The sequence below is a fragment of the Macaca thibetana genome, chromosome 14 (assembly GCF_024542745.1).
Source record: "Macaca thibetana thibetana isolate TM-01 chromosome 14, ASM2454274v1, whole genome shotgun sequence".
In the NCBI taxonomy this organism is placed as follows: domain Eukaryota; kingdom Metazoa; phylum Chordata; class Mammalia; order Primates; family Cercopithecidae; genus Macaca; species Macaca thibetana.
This window is the reverse complement of record NC_065591.1, coordinates 17,346,150-17,364,393: the sequence shown is the minus strand read 5'-3', so window position 1 is coordinate 17,364,393 and position 18,244 is coordinate 17,346,150. Positions and strand designations below refer to the sequence as shown.

At 45.8% G+C, this 18,244-nt stretch overlaps 1 protein-coding gene across 1 annotated transcript in view; it reads left to right on the top strand.

The window, feature by feature from the left end:
• The window catches only part of PTPRJ (protein tyrosine phosphatase receptor type J), a 189,641-nt gene that overhangs the window by 155,462 nt on the left and 15,935 nt on the right, over positions 1-18,244 (top strand). The window contains exons 9-19 of the mRNA XM_050758882.1: positions 1,075-1,332; positions 2,037-2,315; positions 4,541-4,831; positions 7,955-8,086; positions 10,294-10,504; positions 10,619-10,743; positions 12,461-12,548; positions 15,032-15,073; positions 15,575-15,583; positions 15,682-15,769; positions 17,645-17,735. Coding sequence (XP_050614839.1) covers positions 1,075-1,332; positions 2,037-2,315; positions 4,541-4,831; positions 7,955-8,086; positions 10,294-10,504; positions 10,619-10,743; positions 12,461-12,548; positions 15,032-15,073; positions 15,575-15,583; positions 15,682-15,769; positions 17,645-17,735 — 1,614 coding nt within the window. The remainder of the gene's footprint in view (positions 1-1,074; positions 1,333-2,036; positions 2,316-4,540; positions 4,832-7,954; positions 8,087-10,293; positions 10,505-10,618; positions 10,744-12,460; positions 12,549-15,031; positions 15,074-15,574; positions 15,584-15,681; positions 15,770-17,644; positions 17,736-18,244) is intronic.

Below are 18,244 nucleotides of genomic sequence, written 5' to 3'. Positions count from 1 at the left end.
TCCTTCTAAATGAGTGATTTAAAAAAACAAAACAAAACAAAACAAAAAAACCTCTCTATTGAGATGTAATATACATACCGAAAAGGGACGTATCCTCAGCGCATAGCTTCATGAACTTTTACAAACTGAACACACCTCGTTACCATCACCCATATCAAGAAACTGAATGTGATTTCCACTTCAGATGACCCCTTGAAGGGCTTTTTTTTTTTTTTTTTTTGAGACAGAGTTACGCTGTTGTTGCCCAGGCTGGAGTGCGATGGCGCGATCTCAGCTCAATGCAACCTCCGCCTTCCGGTTCAAGCGATTCATTCTCCTGCCTCAGTGGCTGGGACTACAGGCACACGTCACCACAGCCGGCTAATTTTGTACTTTTTTTTAGTAGAGATGAGGTTTCTCCATGTTGGTCAGGATGGTCTCAGACTCCTAACTTCATGTGATCCGCCCGCCTTGGCCTCCCAAAGTGCCGGGATTACAGGCATGAGCTGCGGTGCCTGGCCTTCTTCTTTTTTTTTTTTTTTTTTTTTTGCGACAGAGTCTCATTCTGTCGCCCAGGCTGGAGTGCAGCAGTACTGTGATCTCGGCTCACTGCAACCTCTACCTTCTGGGTTCAAGTGGTTCTCGTGCCCCAGCCTCCCGAGTAGCTGGGATTATAGGTGTGTGCCACCACACCCAGCTAATATTTGTATTTTCAGTAGAGATGGGTTTTCAGCATGTTGGCCAAGCTGGTCTCGAACCCCTGACCTCAAGTAATCCACCCATCTCAGCCTCCCAAAATGTTGGGATTACAGGCAGAAGCCACTGCACCCAGCCTAAGGGCTCATTTTTATGACAAGAACAAAAAACTAGAGAACTGGTAAGATAAACTGGGAAGTTCATCTGCGTCGTAGAAGAGCTAAAATTCTTGAGAGCACCGAGTGTGTGCATTTCTCAGCTCGATTTTGGAGTGTGCCTTTTATGAACTCATTTGAAAGTGTGATGGCAGAAGAGCAGGTTCTCTCGACAGCACTTGGAGAGGAAGCTGGGCCTCATGATAGTCAGTAATGGGTTTCCTTCTTCCTTTCTTCTGAGCAGCTCCCAGTGCAGTGTTTGACATCCACGTGGTCTACGTCACCACCACAGAGATGCGGCTGGAGTGGAAGAGCCCAGGCAATGCTTCCGAGTATGTCTACCATTTAGTCATAGAGTCCAAGCATGGCTCTAACCACACAAACACATCTGACAACGTGGTCACTCTCCAGGGCCTGATCCCGGGCACCTTATATAACATTACCATCTCTCCGGAAGTGGACCACATCCCGGGAGACCCCAGCTCCACTACACAGTACACACGTAAGTCTCTTAGGATGCCCTTCTAAGGAACAGCCTCTCTAACCGTCTCTTGGAGGAGGCACTGGTTAAATGATGGCCAGTGTGCTTCTGGGATCCAGGTTGACCCTGAAACTGCTGAAGTTGAAAACGTTGGTCTCAGCAACGGTTCTGCTGTCCCCATGGGGCACTGTTCTTCAAGCTGTGTGAACCTAGAATTGTCATTAGAAGCAAGAAGTGATTCCTTGGGAGTGGAGACTGAAACTGTTCTAGTCATTCATTGAGAATACAGAGCAGAGAAGGGTCACCTTGTCATGTTGGTACTGGAAGATACTGCCCAGATGAGGAGCTTTACCTGCGACAGTGAGGGAGGTGTTTTGCAAATATTTGAATCGAATACATGGTAAAGATGTTTGTAATATGTTTTTAGTATATTTTTCTCCTTCATCTATTAGATTTGAAAAACAGATTAGAAATTATATCTTAAAAATATATTTGAAATAAACTTGAAGTATTAAAAGAAGCCTAAATTAAACTTCTTTTGAGATTTAATCTGTATAATTATTTTCTGGATGTGTTTTGGGGAAGTTTTCCGTCTTTTGAGCCAGCAAAGACTAGCTTTGTTCATTCTTTCTAAAATGAGCCAGCCTATTTTTGGATATAGTAAATAGTCCTGGAATTCTGGTTAATCTGTGCTTTTACATGAATTGCCTTTTTTTAAAATCAAGGGCCCAGCAATGTGTCCAACATTGATGTAAGTACCAGCACCACAGCAGCAACTTTAAGTTGGCAGAACTTTGATGATGCCTCTCCCACGTACTCCTACTGCCTTCTTATTGAGAAGGTTGGAAATTCCAGCAACGCAACACAAGTAGTCACGGGCATTGGAATTACTAACGCTACTGTCACTGAATTAATACCTGGCTCATCATACACAGTGGAGATCTTCACACAAGTAGGGGACAGAATCAAGTCACTGGAACCTGGCTGGAAGTCATTTTGTACAGGTGAGTGTAGCCCCAGCTGCCTCCTGGACTCCTCCCTGAGTGGTGCTGACCTTGCAGGTCAGTCCTCCACAGTCTGTAGTTTGTTTGGTTTTGTGTGATGTGCAGTGATCGAGCTTTCTGAGGCATCCTGTTAGCTTATTGGTGCTGTCTCGATGCCCTCATCATTTCTGCATTCAGTAAATATTTATTGAGCATATACCATATGCCAGTCAAGTCCTTGCCTTCTTGGGACTTTTATTTTGGAAGGAGGAAGTGGAATGTTTATCTAGGATGCTCAGGAAAGGCCTCAGTGAGAAGGTGACTTTTGAGCAAAGATCTGAATAAAGGGAAGGATGCAGCTATTTGGATATCAGGGCATGAGAGCATTACAGGCAGAGGCTTGTGCACAGGGGCCTGTGCAGCATCACCACCGTGTCCTGGAGGCTGGAGGAAGAGCGGGAGGCAAGGGTGGGAGGAGTGGACCCACAGGAACAGGAGGGTGTAGGAGGGGGGTGAGGCTTGGGTGGGGCTGGGCCAGGACGTGGATGATGTCTGGCATTGGTTTGTCTTTTGCGCTGGAGAAGATGGAAGGGTTATTGTTGACATGATGCCCAGCCTTTGTGTCCTTCTGGATCCTCACCTATCTCACAACTCAAAATGTGTGATCAAGAGAAGAGCCCTGTGTGTAACTGAGGATGCTTTCAGGGCAGTCCAGGGAAGGCTTTGCAGACAGTGGTGGGCACTTCTGTTCACAGTGCTGACTGTAGCACCTTTATCACTCAGCACCTGTGCACTACTCATTTTATGCCCACCTTGCTCCTACCTCTTCCCTTTTTAGCCCAGGCCATTCATATGTTCAGGCTGATTTGGAAGTGGGGGTCTCATGGGATCAGCCTGCCTGGTAATGTAGGAGCTCCACCCGTGATGGCCTCTGGCCTTTCAGTGGTCAGTGGGGTGGCCACAGAAATCCCTGCAGCTTTGGGTCACCTCTGTTCCATCCCACCTGGTCCAGACACCCATCTTTGATATTTGGGTACCTTTCATTGCTGATATTTGTCTTAGCTATAGTTATTTGTAGCCTATAGCCAGAGAAAAAGTGTATCCGAGCATTTATGACTGAGTATGGGTGGAACAGGAACTGTGAAAGTAGGTGCAGTGTTCAGATTACCTTTCCAGGCCTTGGGTGGTGAATGTGGGAGTTGCACTAGGTGCCTTGGTAGAGCTTCTCCTGCTCTAAAATTCTGTGATGTTCAATTAATGATAATACTGTCCTCCAGTTTTAATATGGAGTTTTCCATTTAGATTAGTTTGATGTTAGTCCTCAGTAAAAATCTGTTGGCCCTCAGAGACAAATAACACTCTATTTTGAAGATGAGGAAGCTGATACCATTTGTCATTGATGATGCAGTATGTTATGTGAATAGAGAGTGTCTTGAACTTAGACTTAGAAAACCTGGGATCTAGTTTTGGCTTCACCACCTGCCATGTCATCATCAGCCAATTACTTAACCTTTCTGAGCCTCTGTGGATTTATCTGCAGAGGGGACAGTATGGGCCTTACCTGTCTCAGAAGGACCATCAAGAGGGCCTTGGCTGGGCCTGGTGGCTCACGCCTATAATCCCAGCACTTTGGGAGGCCAAGGTGGGTGGACCATGAGGTCAAAAGATTGAGAACATCCTGGCTAACATGGTGAAACCCTGTGTCTACTGAAAATACAAAAATCAGCTGGGTGTGGTGGCATGCACCTGTAGTCCCAGCGACTTGGGAGGCTGAGACAGGGGAGTCATTTGAACCCGGGAGGCAGAGGTTGAGGTGAGCTGAGATCACGCCATTTCACTCCAGCCTGGGCAACAGAGCGAGACTCCATCTCAAAAAAAAAAAAAAAAAAAAAAAAAAAAAGGAGGTGGGTCCTCAAGATGAGATGGTGCAAGCAAGGAGGTCACTACCTCTCACAGGACGATGTAGCTGCCTCTCATGGAGCCCTGGTCTCTTCCAGGCATCTTTCTTGGTGCCGGACATCATTGTTCAATTTACTCTTCAAAGGGTCCTGCAGCTGAGGCTCAGAGCAGTTGGTAACTGACCCAAGGTCACACAGTTTGGTGTTGCCCAATTCACGGTCAGCCCCTGCCTCTTCCACCACATCACCCACCCACCTCCTCATCACCAGGATTCTGCTACTCCTTATTTCTGTGTTTGCAAAGGCAAAAGTCCTGGAATCTCATGTTGTGCTGTGCTTGTTTTGCAGATCCCGCGTCCGTGGCCTCCTTCGACTGTGAAGTGGTCCCCAAAGAGCCAGCCCTGGTTCTCAAATGGGCCTGCCCTCCTGGTGCCAATGCAGGCTTCGAGCTGGAGGTCAGCAGTGGAGCCTGGGACAATGCAACCCACCTGGAGAGCTGCTCCTCTGAGAATGGCACTGAGTATAGAACGGAAGTCACGTATTTGAATTTTTCTACCTCGTACAACATCAGCATCACCACCGTGTCCTGTGGAAAGATGGCAGCCCCCACGCAGAGCACCTGCACCACTGGCATCACAGGTGGGCTCCAAGGCAGGGGCTGGTCAGACGGCATGGTGATCACTCCTGGAGTGGCTGACCCAGTAGGTCTGCACGTGTGGACTAGAAACCTGTTTTTGTGTTTTTATTTCCCCTGAAATATTTGCTTTTACTGGCATAGACTTGTTTCTCATTCTATAGAAATTCTATAGAAAGAAAAAAAAGCATAGTAAGAGGGGCTCCTTTTTTACATTCTAAAAACTCCTTTTCTTTACAGCATAACTCATTGCCACGTTTTCTTTTATATTTTTTCGAGATGGAGTCTTGCTCTTGTCGCCCAGGCTGGAGGGCAGTGACGCGATCTCAGCTCACTGCAACCTCTGCTTCCTGGGTTCACACGATTTTGGTGCCTCAGTCTGCCGAGTAGCTGGGACTACAGACACACGTCACCACGCCTGGCTGATTTTTGTATTTTTATTAGAGATAGGGTTGCACCATATTGGCGGGGCTGGTCTCGAACTCCTGACCTCAAGTGATCCACCTGCCTTAGCCTCCCAAAGTGTTGGGATCACCCACCTGAGCCACTGTGCCAGGTCGTCCGTTAGCCCACATCTGTTGGTGGCTTCCTGTGTGCTGTGGTGAGGGACTCTATGGGAAGTATGGACAACAGGGCCCCTGGAGCACTGGACTGAGAAGAGCATTGAGAAGGAGAGGATTTCCAGGTCTGGTGGTGGATGAGCTAGCATGCTGCTGCCAGTTTTAGAGCAAGGACCTGGGGATGGACCTTCTCTGGCCAGCTACAGGGCATAGAGCTGATGGGAAATGCAGGAGCCTGTGCTAGCAGTTGACCATTAGACATGGGAACGGCACCTCCCAGCGGGCACTGCTGCCAGGTACTTGCGAGGTTGCTGAAGCTTGTAGTTTAGAACAGGACCATCCACTAGATGGGCAATGTGAGCCTCAGGTATAATTTAAAGTTTTCCAGAAGCCACATTGAAAAAAAGGTAAAAAGGAATAGCTGAAATTAATATTAATAACATTTAAGTTAGTATATTAAAAGTATTATTTCAACATGTAATTTCTATATTAATGAATTATTTTACATTTTCTTTTGTACTAAGTCTTTGATATCTCGTCTGTATTGTATGCTTGTAGCACATCTGAATGCAAACTGGTCACCTCTCAGGGGCTTGGCAGCTGCGTGTGGCTAGGGGCTGCTGTATCAGCCGCAGGTTTAGACAATTATGTTGTGGTTGTTTTGGAGTTCAGATTTCCGTCTCCTTGAATCTTGAATATATATAATAATGAGAACAGGCTGGGTGTGGTGGCTTATGCCTGTAATCCCAGCACTTTGGGAGGCTGAGGTGGAAGGATTGCTTGAGCCCAGGAATTTGAAACCAGCCTGGGCAACATAGCAAGATCCCATCTCATTTATTTTTAAAAAATATAAAAAAATCCAAACTGTATATGTGAGATGAATTTAGGTAAAGAGAGAGTGTGTGGAGTGGATCATTTTTAATTCAGCATGTTCTTTCTTTTGTGTTAGTTCAGAGAGTGGCTCCACACCCTGGCTTGGAAAGGGAGGGTGCAGAATCATGGAGGTTATCCATGGAGGGTCCTGTGGGGGCTTTTCTGGTTTCTGGGAAGAGGATCTGTTGGGTTTCTCTAGGTGGTATTTTAGACCAACTCTGGGAAAAATGTGGGGACTGTTTATGAAGAACACGGGGCAGTGCCATGGCCAGGTCTCAGTAGAAAGTATGTTCTCTCCCACCTCATCTTTGATTCTTCTTCTTGGACATCTGCTCCGTCTTTGCTCTCAGCCAACCGGCTGATCCTGGGGCCAGGCCAAGTCCATGTGGTGTCAGCGTGCAGCTCCCAAGGCCACACCTTAGAGTTCCACCACAGTCTCTTTCTCACTCTCCTTCCACCCCAGGTCTCAGGATAATGAACCCGGCTCATCTCGAGTCAGAAGGGACTGGGGGAGAGGACAAGGGCAGGTTAGCTTCCCCATGCAAGGATACTAACTTCTTACTCTAATGATGGTTTCTTTTACTGGGCAGAACCTTTTCAGTTTGATTTAATCTTGCTTGTCTATTTTTGCTTTTGTTGCTGTGCTTTCTGTGTGGTATCCAAGCAACTGTTGTAAATACTGTGTCAAGAAGCTCTTCCCCGATGTGTGTGTGTGTGTGTGTGTGTGTTTTGTTTTAAACAAATTTAACAGTGTACAGCTTTAGGTCTGATGTTTAAGTCTTGAACCTATTCGGAGTTTATTTTTGTGTCTGGTGTAAGATAGGGGTCTAGTGTTATTATTTTGCTCATGGATATTCAGTTTTCCCAGCACCATTTGTTGAAGAGGCTGTCTTTTCCCCATTGTGTCTTCTTGGCACCCTTGTTGAAGATAAGTTGACTGTATATGTGAGTTTAATTCTGGGCTCAGTATTCTGTTCTGTGGGTTGATGTCTGTCTTTATGCCTGTAATATACTGTTATAATTACTGCAGCTTTGAATAAATAGATCTTGAAATCAGGAAGTGGGAGACTTCCGGCTTTATTCTTTTTCAACACTACTTTGGCTGTTCCTGGTCTTTCATTGTTCCATATGAACTTTAGGATTTTTTTTTTTTAAATATTCTGTAAAAATTGCCATTGGGATTTTGATGGGGTAGCATTGAATTTATAGATCGTTTTGAGTAGTGTCAAGTCTTCCAACAATATCAGGTCTTCCAATCCATGAGCATGGGATGTCTTTGTATGTATTTGTGTCTTCTTTATTTTATCAATGTTTTGTGGTTTTCACTGTACAAGTCTTTCATCTCCTTGGTTGTATTTTAATTATATTTCAATCAATCTGTTAAAAAATAAAATAAAAGCATGCACAGTTCAAAACAACAATAGCAAAACCAAACAAGGCTGCTGGGTGCCTGCCCTGGGGATTTGGCTGGATGCCCTGAAGGGGTCATTGTGAGCTGGGCAGGTTTCCCAGGATCTGCTGTCTCTGCTCCTCACCAGTTTCCTTCCATGCCTTTTGCTTCTGGATTTGCTGCTTTACAGAGCCCAGCATGTAGCTTCCAGAGTAAGATCTTGAGGAGGTCGCTGAAGCATGTTCTCTACCTAATGTGTTACTTTGGTTTTCAATATTGGGTGATTGTGTTTTGTTTTGTTTTAGATCCCCCTCCTCCAGATGGATCCCCTAATATTACATCTGTCAGTCACAATTCAGTAAAGGTCAAGTTCAGTGGATTTGAAGCCAGCCACGGACCCATCAAAGCCTATGCTGTCATTCTCACCACTGGGGAAGGTAAGGAGAGGCCTCCGTGGGTTAAACAGCATGTGAGTGATGCAGTGACCAGAGCTTTCTCTGTGCCCACTGAGGCACATGAGTGATGCAGACACACTGCTGTCTTCTCACCGCAGCCCATGCTGTGTACTCAGACAGAGAAGGAGGGTGAGGTATTTGCCTGATGGTTGACAAGCTTTCTGGAAAGGGCCAGATTGCAAGTATTTTAAGCTTCGCCGGTGGTATAGACTCTGTTGCAAGCATTCGACCCTGCCATTGTAGTGTGCAAGCAGTCACAGAAGATACGGAAGGAATGAGTGGGGCCATTCCCACTAGATGTTATTTACCATGGCAGGTGGCTGGATTTGGTTTGTGGCCCATAACTTGCTGATCTGTGATCTAGGTTTTTCTTCTCTTTTACATCACAAGACCTTTTAGGTGGTAGAATACTAGTTTTAACCAACTCTGTCTCTTGTTCTCACTCACAACACACACGTACACACATGCCATCCTCAGCGGATGAATTTCCTTTAAAAGAAAATAGAAAAAGATTTGCATTTGCTAGTGGGAATTTGCAGAGTATCTCCTTAGCTGAGAGAAGAGGTGGATTAAAGGCTGCTTTTCCTTAAAGGGCTCTGTTACATTTTTTTGTGGTAGGAAAGGAATAATTCGAGAGTCTCTTTGGTAGCTGTGTTTGAGTGCTTGCATAAGGCCTAGATTTTTTCTTTTTTTTCTTTTTTTTTTTTTTTTGCGACGGAGTCTTGCTCTGTAGCCCAGGCTGGAGTGCAGTGGCGCGATCTCGGCTCACTGCAAGCTCCACCTCCCAGGTTCATGCCATTCTCCTGCCTCAGCCTCCTGAGTAGCTGGGACTATAGGCGTCCGCTGCCACGCCTGGCTAATTTTTTTGTATTTTTTTAAATAGAGACAGGGTTTCACTGTGTTAGCCAGGATGGTCTCGATCTCCTGACCTCGTGATCCACCTGCCTCGGCCTCCCAAAGTGCTGGGATTACAGGTGTGAGCCACTGCGCCTGGCCCAGGCCTAGATTTAAAAGCCCAAGTTTTGTTGTGGGGCTTCCCTCCTCCTCCTCCTCCTCCTCCTCATCCTCCTTCTCCTTCCCCTCCTCCCCCCTCCTCCTCCTTCTCCTTCCCCTCCTTCCCCTTCCTCCTCCCCCTCCGCCTCCCCCTTCTCCTGTTTCCTTCTCCCCCTCCCCGCAAGTTTTGTTGTAGGGCTTCCCTCCTCCTCCTCCTCGTCCTGCTCCTCGTCCTCCTCCTCATCTTCCTTCTCCTTCCCCTCCTCCCCTCTCCTCCTCCCCCTCCTCCTCCCCTTTCTCCTGTTTCCTTCCCCCCCTCCCCCCAAGTTTTGTTGTGAGGGTTCCTTCCTCCTCTTCCCCCTCCACCTCTCCTCCTCCCCTTCTGCCTCTCTTGCCCTCTCCTCTTTCTTTCTTTTAGAGACAAGGTCTCACCATGTTGCCCAGGCTGGTCTTGAACTCCTGAACTCAAGTAATCCTCCCACCTTGGCCTTCCAAAGTGCTAGGACTAGACTACAAGCATAAGCCTCTGTGCCTGGTCTGGGGGATGCTTTATGCATGAATAATGCAGTGTTTCCTCTGCCCACTCTCTCCCACTGTGGTGCTATCCTCATCTCCTCGAGGAGGATAGAGACCAAACACACTGTCAGGGGGTTGGGGATCTGGGAGGATAGAAATTTGCTAGTGCAATAACCTGTGGCAAAATTTCAAAAAGTGAGGTGGAAATCTCTCTCTATCTTTTCATTTTGGGTCTGTTTCCAGCTCTTAGTCATTCTGCTGTGATGCTTGTCAACAAGTCCATCGAGGAAGGCCATGTTGCATGGCAGCCAGACGGACCAGTGCTGGTCTGTGATTGGATGAAGCCTTGGGCTCTGAGCCCGACGCCCTGGATTGGGAACCCACCTCTACGTCCTAGGCCATGTGACCTTGTGCCTGGTCCTGTTAGCCTTTTGTACCTTCGTTTTCTTGTCTGTAAAATGGAGACAATAAGGTTATGTGATGGGATTCATGGGGATGAAGTGAGTTACTGTAGGTGGAGCTCTTAGAATTCAACGTGAGTCAACCCTGGCACAGAGAGGTACTTGAGAGGTGGTTGCTGGTATCACGGTCACCCAGCATCCCCACCATGTAGACATGCAGGAGAAGTCGTCTCTCTGCCGTCACTTTCTTACGATTCTCCTTCTGTGTACCTTTCTTAGCTGGTCACCCTTCTGCAGATGTCCTGAAATACACGTATGAGGATTTCAAAAAGGGAGCCTCGGATACTTACGTGACATACCTGATCAGAACAGAAGAAAAGGGGCGTTCTCAGAGCTTGTCTGAAGTTTTGAAATATGAAATTGATGTTGGGAATGAGTCCACCACGCTTGGCTATTACAATGGGAAGCTGGAACCTCTGGGCTCCTACCGGTAATGTCTTCTGGCTCTTGCTCTCTGGGGGCTGAGCCTCATGAGCGTAAAGCTCTCCGTGCCTGCGGTCAGACATGTCTCAGGGACCTCTTTTTGCTCTTTGTCATCCCACAGGGCTTGTGTGGCTGGCTTCACCAACATTACCTTCCACCCTCAAAACCACGGGCTCATCGATGGGGCTGAGAGCTACGTGTCCTTCAGTCGCTACTCAGATGCTGTTTCCTTGCCCCAGGATCCAGGTAGGGAGAAGACAACAGTCGTGGCACCGGTTCAGTGGCATTTTGCTCCACGTGTCCATAGAAGGCCAGCTGTGTGCATGCCTCCCTCAGACCTTCAGGAGGATTGGTGTGCCCAACTCCCCCCTCCCAGAGGTTGAGATGTCACTGGGTCACCGGGCTCAGTGGGCTTCCTCCTCTGAGGTCCCACAGCCTGGACCCGACACTCTCCCTTCTCTAAGTGCCAGTTGTTCTTCCAACCTGCAAAGATGATTGAGTCCTCATGTGCCAGGCGCACAGTTTGACACAATGCATCGAATCCTTAAATATTAGAATCAGAGGAAGCCACATAAATTGTCTTGTTCAATCCTGTTTATTTTACTTCATAGTTTTAATTCTATTTATTGATTTGTTTATTTTATTTTATGATTTTTTTTTTTTTTTTTTTGAGACAGAGTCTCCCTCTGTCACCCAGGCTGGAGTGCAGTGGCGCGATCTCTGCTCACTGCAACCTCTGCCTCCTGGGTTCAAGCAATTCTCCTGCCTCAGCCTCCTGAGTAGCTGGGATTACAGGTGCCTGCTACCACGCCCAGCTAATTTTGGTATTTTTAGTAGAGACGGGGTTTAGCTATGTTGGCCAGGCTCGTCTTGAACTCCTGACCTCAGGTGATCTGCCCACCTTGGCTTCCCAAAGTGCTAGGATTATAGGCGTGAGCCACCATGTCCAGCCTATCTATTTTATTCTTGAGACAGAGTGTTGCTCTGTTGCCCAGGAGTACAGTGGCATGATCATAGCTCACTGTAACTTTGAATTCCTGTGCTTAAGGGATCCTCCTGTCTCAGCCTCCCAGATGGGACCACAGGTGCTCACCACTGTGCCTGGCTAAGTTTTTGTAGAGATGGGGTCTTGCTATGTTGCCCAGGCTGGTCTCGAACCCCTGGCCTCAAGCTTCCTTCCACCTTCTGCCAAAGCTCTGGGATTACAGGCGTGAGCCACTGTGCTCTGCCCGCTTTTTGGAAATGAGACTGTTAAGGCCCAGAGAGGGGAAGTAACTTGCCCAGGGTTACACGGTGGCTTTAGAGGCAGGCCTGAAATTCTGGTCTTGGACCCTTGTCAAGTGCTTCTACCCTTTATCACATAGACCTAAGTGATACAGGAGCTTCAGGGATCCCAGAGGGATTCATCCCCTACCTTCAAGCCAGAGGTGAATGGACTGACTGGCTTGTTAGTGTGTCTGCTTTTTTTCCTAGTTGGTGGTTGTTGGGTGCAGGCCTGTCCCAGAAGCAAAGTTTAGGGAGTCCCCACATCCTTCTCCAGTAAACCAATGGGTTTCTTGTCCCCTGAGCATGGATGCTGCTGTAGGTACCTCTGCTCATATGTGGGTGCTAGTCTCAACACGTCAGAGGTGGCAGGAAAAATCCCTGAAAATCCAGCCTAGTTCCCTAAATTTGCAGTTGAGGAGACTGAGACCTGGCAAGGAGCAGTAGCTTTCTCAAGACCATCCAGGTGGTAGTGGGTTGGGAATAGGAACCTGGCTTCCGTGTGCATGGACTAATTTTAGGTCCAAGCTATTTAACTCTTGTGTGTGTGCACGTGTGTGTGTGTGTGCGCGCGCATGCATGCGTGTGTATGCCACACATACCTGAACCCTCTGGTGTTAGGGTCCCTGGCTGGTTGTTAGCACGTCATGTGGTCTGCACGATCACCTCTTCAAGCGTCTCCCGTTTTGACTTTTCTCAGGTGTCATCTGTGGAGCAGTTTTTGGCTGTATCTTTGGTGCCCTGGTTATTGTGACTGTGGGAGGCTTCATCTTCTGGAGAAAGAAGAGGTGATACTGCTGATGCTAATAATAATACTCTGGTATTTAAGGAAGCTTTCTATTGAGGAACATTTCAAACATTCACAGAATTGGAAGGAATGATATCATGAGTGCCATGTTCCCTTCACCCACAGTCTTTTGCATTTGGCCAACCGTGTTTCCTCTGTGCCCCCAGTTGGGTGAGGTTAATGTGCTCCCAGCTGTCACATCAGGCCACTGATAGATGCCGCAGTGTGGGATGCTACTTTGAAACGATATGTTCTTGTTTACAAGTCAGTTTCATAGTATTATCATGTTAAGAGATTTCATTTTAGAGGTAGCTAAGTTTGAACACCAGCTCTGTCTTTGACCAGCTGTTTAGGAAGCTTAGCCTTAATGTCCTCGTCTATGATAGGAGGATAATCATTGTGCCTAAGTTGTGAAGCAAAGGAGGATTGAATAAGGCACTTCTCAGTGTCTTGTACCTTGGATGCTATTATTATTATTTTATCTGTACAACTACCCTGTGAGGTCATCAAATGGTAAAAGTAGCAGCCCTGTTTTGAGTGCTCACTGTGTGCCTGCATCTGTGCTTTCCATGAATTATCTCATGCACGAGGCTCTGTGAGGCAGGTCCAGTAAGTCCCTTCCACGGATGCAGAAGCTGAGTCGGGAGGTGTGGAAATAGAACTTGAACCTGGTCCTTGTACTTCATGGCACGCCCTCTTGTCTGTGCAGTGTGTGAAGCCTGTGTGTGTTAGTTGGGATTTCTTTGCTGTAAGGTGCTGCCAACCAGGGAATCTCCGTCCTGCCCCAGGGGTCCTCATGCGGCCCAGGCCGGTTCCTTGTGCTGCCACCCCACCCTGTTGGGGGCACATGCTCCAACTTTTAGATTAGGTTCTGTTTTTTTTTTTTTTTTTTTTTTTTTTTCTCGAGGTGAAGTCTGGCTCTGTCCCCCAGGCTGGAGTCAGTGTCATGATCTCGGTTCACTGCAACCTCTGCCTCCTGGGTTCAAGTGATTCTCCTGCCTCAGCCTGTTGAGTAGCTGGGATTACAGGCACTGCCACCACACCTGGCTAATTTTTGTGGTTTTAGTAGAGATGGAGTTTCACCATATTGGCCAGGCTGGTCTCGAACTCCTTACCTCAAGGGGTCCGCCCGCCTCAGCCTCCCGAAGTGTTGGGAATACAGGCGTGAGCCACCGCGCCCTGCCAGATTAGGTTCTGATTTTGGGGGAGGAGATGGATCAGTCTGTGGCTGGGTAAAACAGTTTTATTGTTTCTTGTTAAAAATAAGAGTAATACATGCTTATGGCAAAAAATACGGAAAAGAAGAGCACAAATAAATAGGAAATCCGCAATCGCAGAACCCACACAAAACTACTCTTAACATTTTGATGTGACCAAACTCACACACAAATGTGTGCCCACACATGGAATCATGTTACATGTTAGTATCTAGCCTGCTTTATTCAGTTTAGACATTGTTGGCAGCTTCATTTCATCATCATTTCTTTTTTTTTGAGACAGAGTTTCGTTCTTGTTGCCCAGGCTGGAGTTCAATGGCACGGTCTTGGCTCACTACAACCTCTGCCTCCTAGGTTCAAGCGATTCTCCTGCCTCAGCCTCCCAAGTAGCTAGGATTACAGGCACCCGCCACCATGCCTGGCTATTTTTTTTATATTTTTAGTAGAGACGGAGTTTTGCCATGTTGGCCACATTGGTCTCAAACTCCTGACCTCAGGTGATCCACCCACATCGGCCTCCTAAAGTGCTGGGATTACAGGCATGAGCTACCATGCCTGGCCCATTTCATCATCATTTTAAGTGGCTACAGAGTATTCAACTATATGGAAGTACCATGATCTATTTAGCCAATTTCCTAGGTGTTTCCACTTTTTAAAATTTTTCTTGGCCACAGTTACTTATCCTTGTGCCTGAATCTTTGGGCACATTCACGATTATTTCCTTAGGCTAAATTCCAAGCTAGGCAAGTGCTGGGTCAGTGGGTATGCATGCTTTCAGTTTTGATACATACTGCCACATTGCCTTCCAGAAAGTTGTTCTTAGACACCAACGCAGAGTTGAGTCAATAGTGCAGGAGTGTGCAGATGCCCAGTTCTGGATCTGATATGTTTTTTGATTTATTGCATTCATTTATCAGAAGAGCTTTCTCAAAAGCAAAGTATGAAATAACAAGTCTTGCTTTACATTAAAGTAATGTCACTGCTATATATTTGCAAGGAAATTCTTAAAAGTGACTTGGATATGATTTTTTTCATTCTTGTAGATAGTACAAAAGAAAATAACTTCCCAAATTTATAATTAGCATTTGCAGCTTGGGTCATTAAGTTTAGTATCAGGGGGCAGGATTTGGTGTCATCTGTGAACTAATGCCCGAGGAAAAGGTGTAACACCTTTATTTCATAGGTGACATCAACTCCAGATACGCAAGGGAAAAAGCACAGGAAGGAATCCTTTTTTGTCTAATGGGTCTCTTTTCTCTTAAAACAGGAAAGATGCAAAGAATAATGAAGTGTCCTTTTCTCAAATTAAGTAAGTCTCTCAAATTATGAGCTTTGTTTTAAATCCTCCAATCTGTTCAGTGACTATCTCTAAATAATTTTTGATGGAACTTGCTGTCATTTTTCCTGATTGGCACATTTTGACCATGATCATCTGGAAGTTTTTGCTAACTCTGTTTTCTGCAAGGAATCTATGTTTTATTAGTCTCCTGAAGCTAGTTTCCTTGACATGTTCTACTCTTCTACCAATAAATACATATTTTTTGATTTAAAAAAGTCATATAGGTTATCAGGATCCAGGGGAGAGAAGCACTTACTTAAAGTCACAAAACCAATTATTTACAAAGTAGGGTCCAGAAATCAGATTTCCTGATTCATATTTTAGTGTTTTGTGAATACTAGTACTCTGATCCCCTCTTGCCAAATTATACCCTGGGTTTTGTTGTTTTGGGAAGATTGTTTACTGTCATCTCTAGAGTATGAATGAGTCTTTCTAATTGCTTATTTTTTTCTTTCCCTTTCTATCATGAAGACCTAAAAAGTGAGTAATCTCTTTATTTTTTTTTAATAACTTGTACTTTTCTATTGAATATGGACTTCATTGAATGTAAAAAATCCTGATAAGTTTTGTTTTCTTAGATCTAAGTTAATCCGAGTGGAGAATTTTGAGGCCTACTTCAAGAAGCAGCAAGCCGACTCCAACTGTGGGTTCGCAGAGGAATATGAAGTACGTTGCCGTAAATACTGTGTTTTTAATTGTGTCAGGTTCTAACCCAAGCTGGGGTCCGAGGGGAGTTGGTGGACGGGTGGCAGGTAGCTGAAGGACTTGAGGGACTGTAGGCAGTTGGGACATGGCTTTATTCTCTCTCCTACAGAGTCAGCAGTGCAGTTATATTGCTCACAGGTAATAGTGGCTCAAAGCCAGGTACGAACTCACCCAAACAGGTTACATTAAATGGCTATATAACCTCAGGGTTGTGCACCTGCGCTCCAAACCTGTTGTGTCATACTGTCCTGGATGTCTACCTTGGACGACTACTGACTGAAGCACAGCCACTTTCCTTAGAAATTGGCTTGTTTTTCCTGAAAGTTAGAAAACTGTTAACAGAAACTAGGAATTCAAGTCAGGGAACTATTAGCCACAATACTTAGGAAACTATATGAGCTGGAAGGAAACCAAATGGGCATGGAGAGGTCTGGGGCTTGATGACAGTATGGCCTAGGGTGGCTTGTGAGGCTCACATGAAGCCCTGCACAAGGACTTTCTTGGCCAGTGTCTGCCTTTCAGTTCCCTCTGCTATGCTCCAACCAGCCTAGGAACTAGCCCTGCTCAGAGTGTCCATGCCCACTCGTCCTCATGTGCTGCCCTGTCCAGCATCTCTGCCTTTGCTCTCTTGAAATCCTGCTCAGCACTCAGCACAGTGCACATGCTGCCTCCTCCATGGGCTTTCTGGGATCCCATTAGGAGAACTTGAGTTCTGTGTACTCACACTGCTTTGTTTCTCCTGTTGCTTGTTATCAATATTCAGCATTTCTTTAATTCTGCCTTGTTGTAATGTTAGTTTTTTCTGTGTACAGTACGCCTCTCCTCCAGGTTGCAACTGCTTGAAGGCAGTTTTCCCTATATTTTAACCTTTTTTCTATATTTTAACCTTTGTATTAGTTTCCTAGGCTGCCATAAAAAAGCCCCACAAACTGGGAGGTTGAAAACAACAGAAATTTACTGTCTAAAGGCCACAATCCCAAATTAAGGTGTGGGCAGGGCCACACTCCCTCCTAAGCCTCTGGGCAGCATCCTTCCTTGCCTCTGCAGCTTCTGGGTGCCAGGCGTCCCTTAGTTTTGTGGCAGCGACACTCTCATGTCTGCCTCTGTGTTCACATGGCCATCTCCCTTCATGTGTCTATGTCTCTTTGTCTGTTTTCCTCCTATAAGGACACCAGTCATATGGGATTCAGGGCCCACTCTATTCTAGTATGACCTCATTTTAATTTGTTTACATCGGTAAAGAGCCTATTTCTAAATAAGATCCCACTCATAGGTATTAGGGGTGAGAAATCCAACATGTCTTTTTGGGGCACAATTTAAGCCATATTGCCTGTACATTTCTACTTTGTTCTGTTGTTACCAAAACACCACGGGTTTGGTCTAGGTCCTGCTCCTTGCCTTTACAGAAAGCCAATCACTGAGACAACAAATATTGCCAGGGAAGAAAGCTTTAATCGGGTGCTGCAGCCAAGAGGATGGGAGCTCAATCTCAAATCCATCTCCCTGACTGACTAAAACCAGGGGTTCATATAGCAGGAAAGAAATGTAACAATGTGTAAGAAAACAGGAACTAGGGAGGGGCAAGGAGGCATCTGGTACAGTGATCTGACTAGTTTCAGTTCTTTGGTACTTCCTGAAGGTCCTTTCCTGAGAAAGGAACTCAGATAAAACAAATACAAGTTTCAGGCTTTAATAGAAGAAGGGTAAGTTTCTATGTTTATTCAAAAACGACTTGTCTATGGGACTGTTGGGCTGGTTTCACTGTCATATGCTATGCTAAATATGAATAATATTTGAAGACTAAATAAATGAACACCTCATTTGTTCTGTTTTCAGGATCTGAAGCTTGTTGGAATTAGTCAACCTAAATATGCAGCAGGACTGGCTGAGAATAGAGGAAAGAATCGCTATAATAATGTTCTGCCCTGTAAGTTATTTTATCCACAACATCTTCTCTGTTTTCCATCAGTGGCCATCACATCTCTAACTGTAGAGGGGAGGGAATCAGTGATCCTAAGTAACCACTTCCACAACCATTCATTGGTCACCTACTTCCACAACCATCCGTTATTCACCTACTATGTGCTAAACACTATATTTAGGTACATTATCTTTAATTTAATCCTCACAACACCCTTATGAAGTAGGTAGTAGAATATTTGTTTCACAGGTAAGGACAATGCACAGAGTGGTTAGGTGATCTTTCCAAGGTTACACAGGTAGTGTTGGGAAGACTAGGCTTTGTACTAGGTCTATCTTATTGAGGGAAAAGGCCAGAGTCTGTGTTCTTAACCCCTCTGTCTCACAACTATTTCAATTCTATAATTCTGGAATGAAAGCGAGCAGAGCGAGACAGGGAGTCACACTTTTCTGTGTCCAGACACATGGGCTGAGTGAATTCCACAGCTAGGTATGAATTATATTTAGCTCATTTCC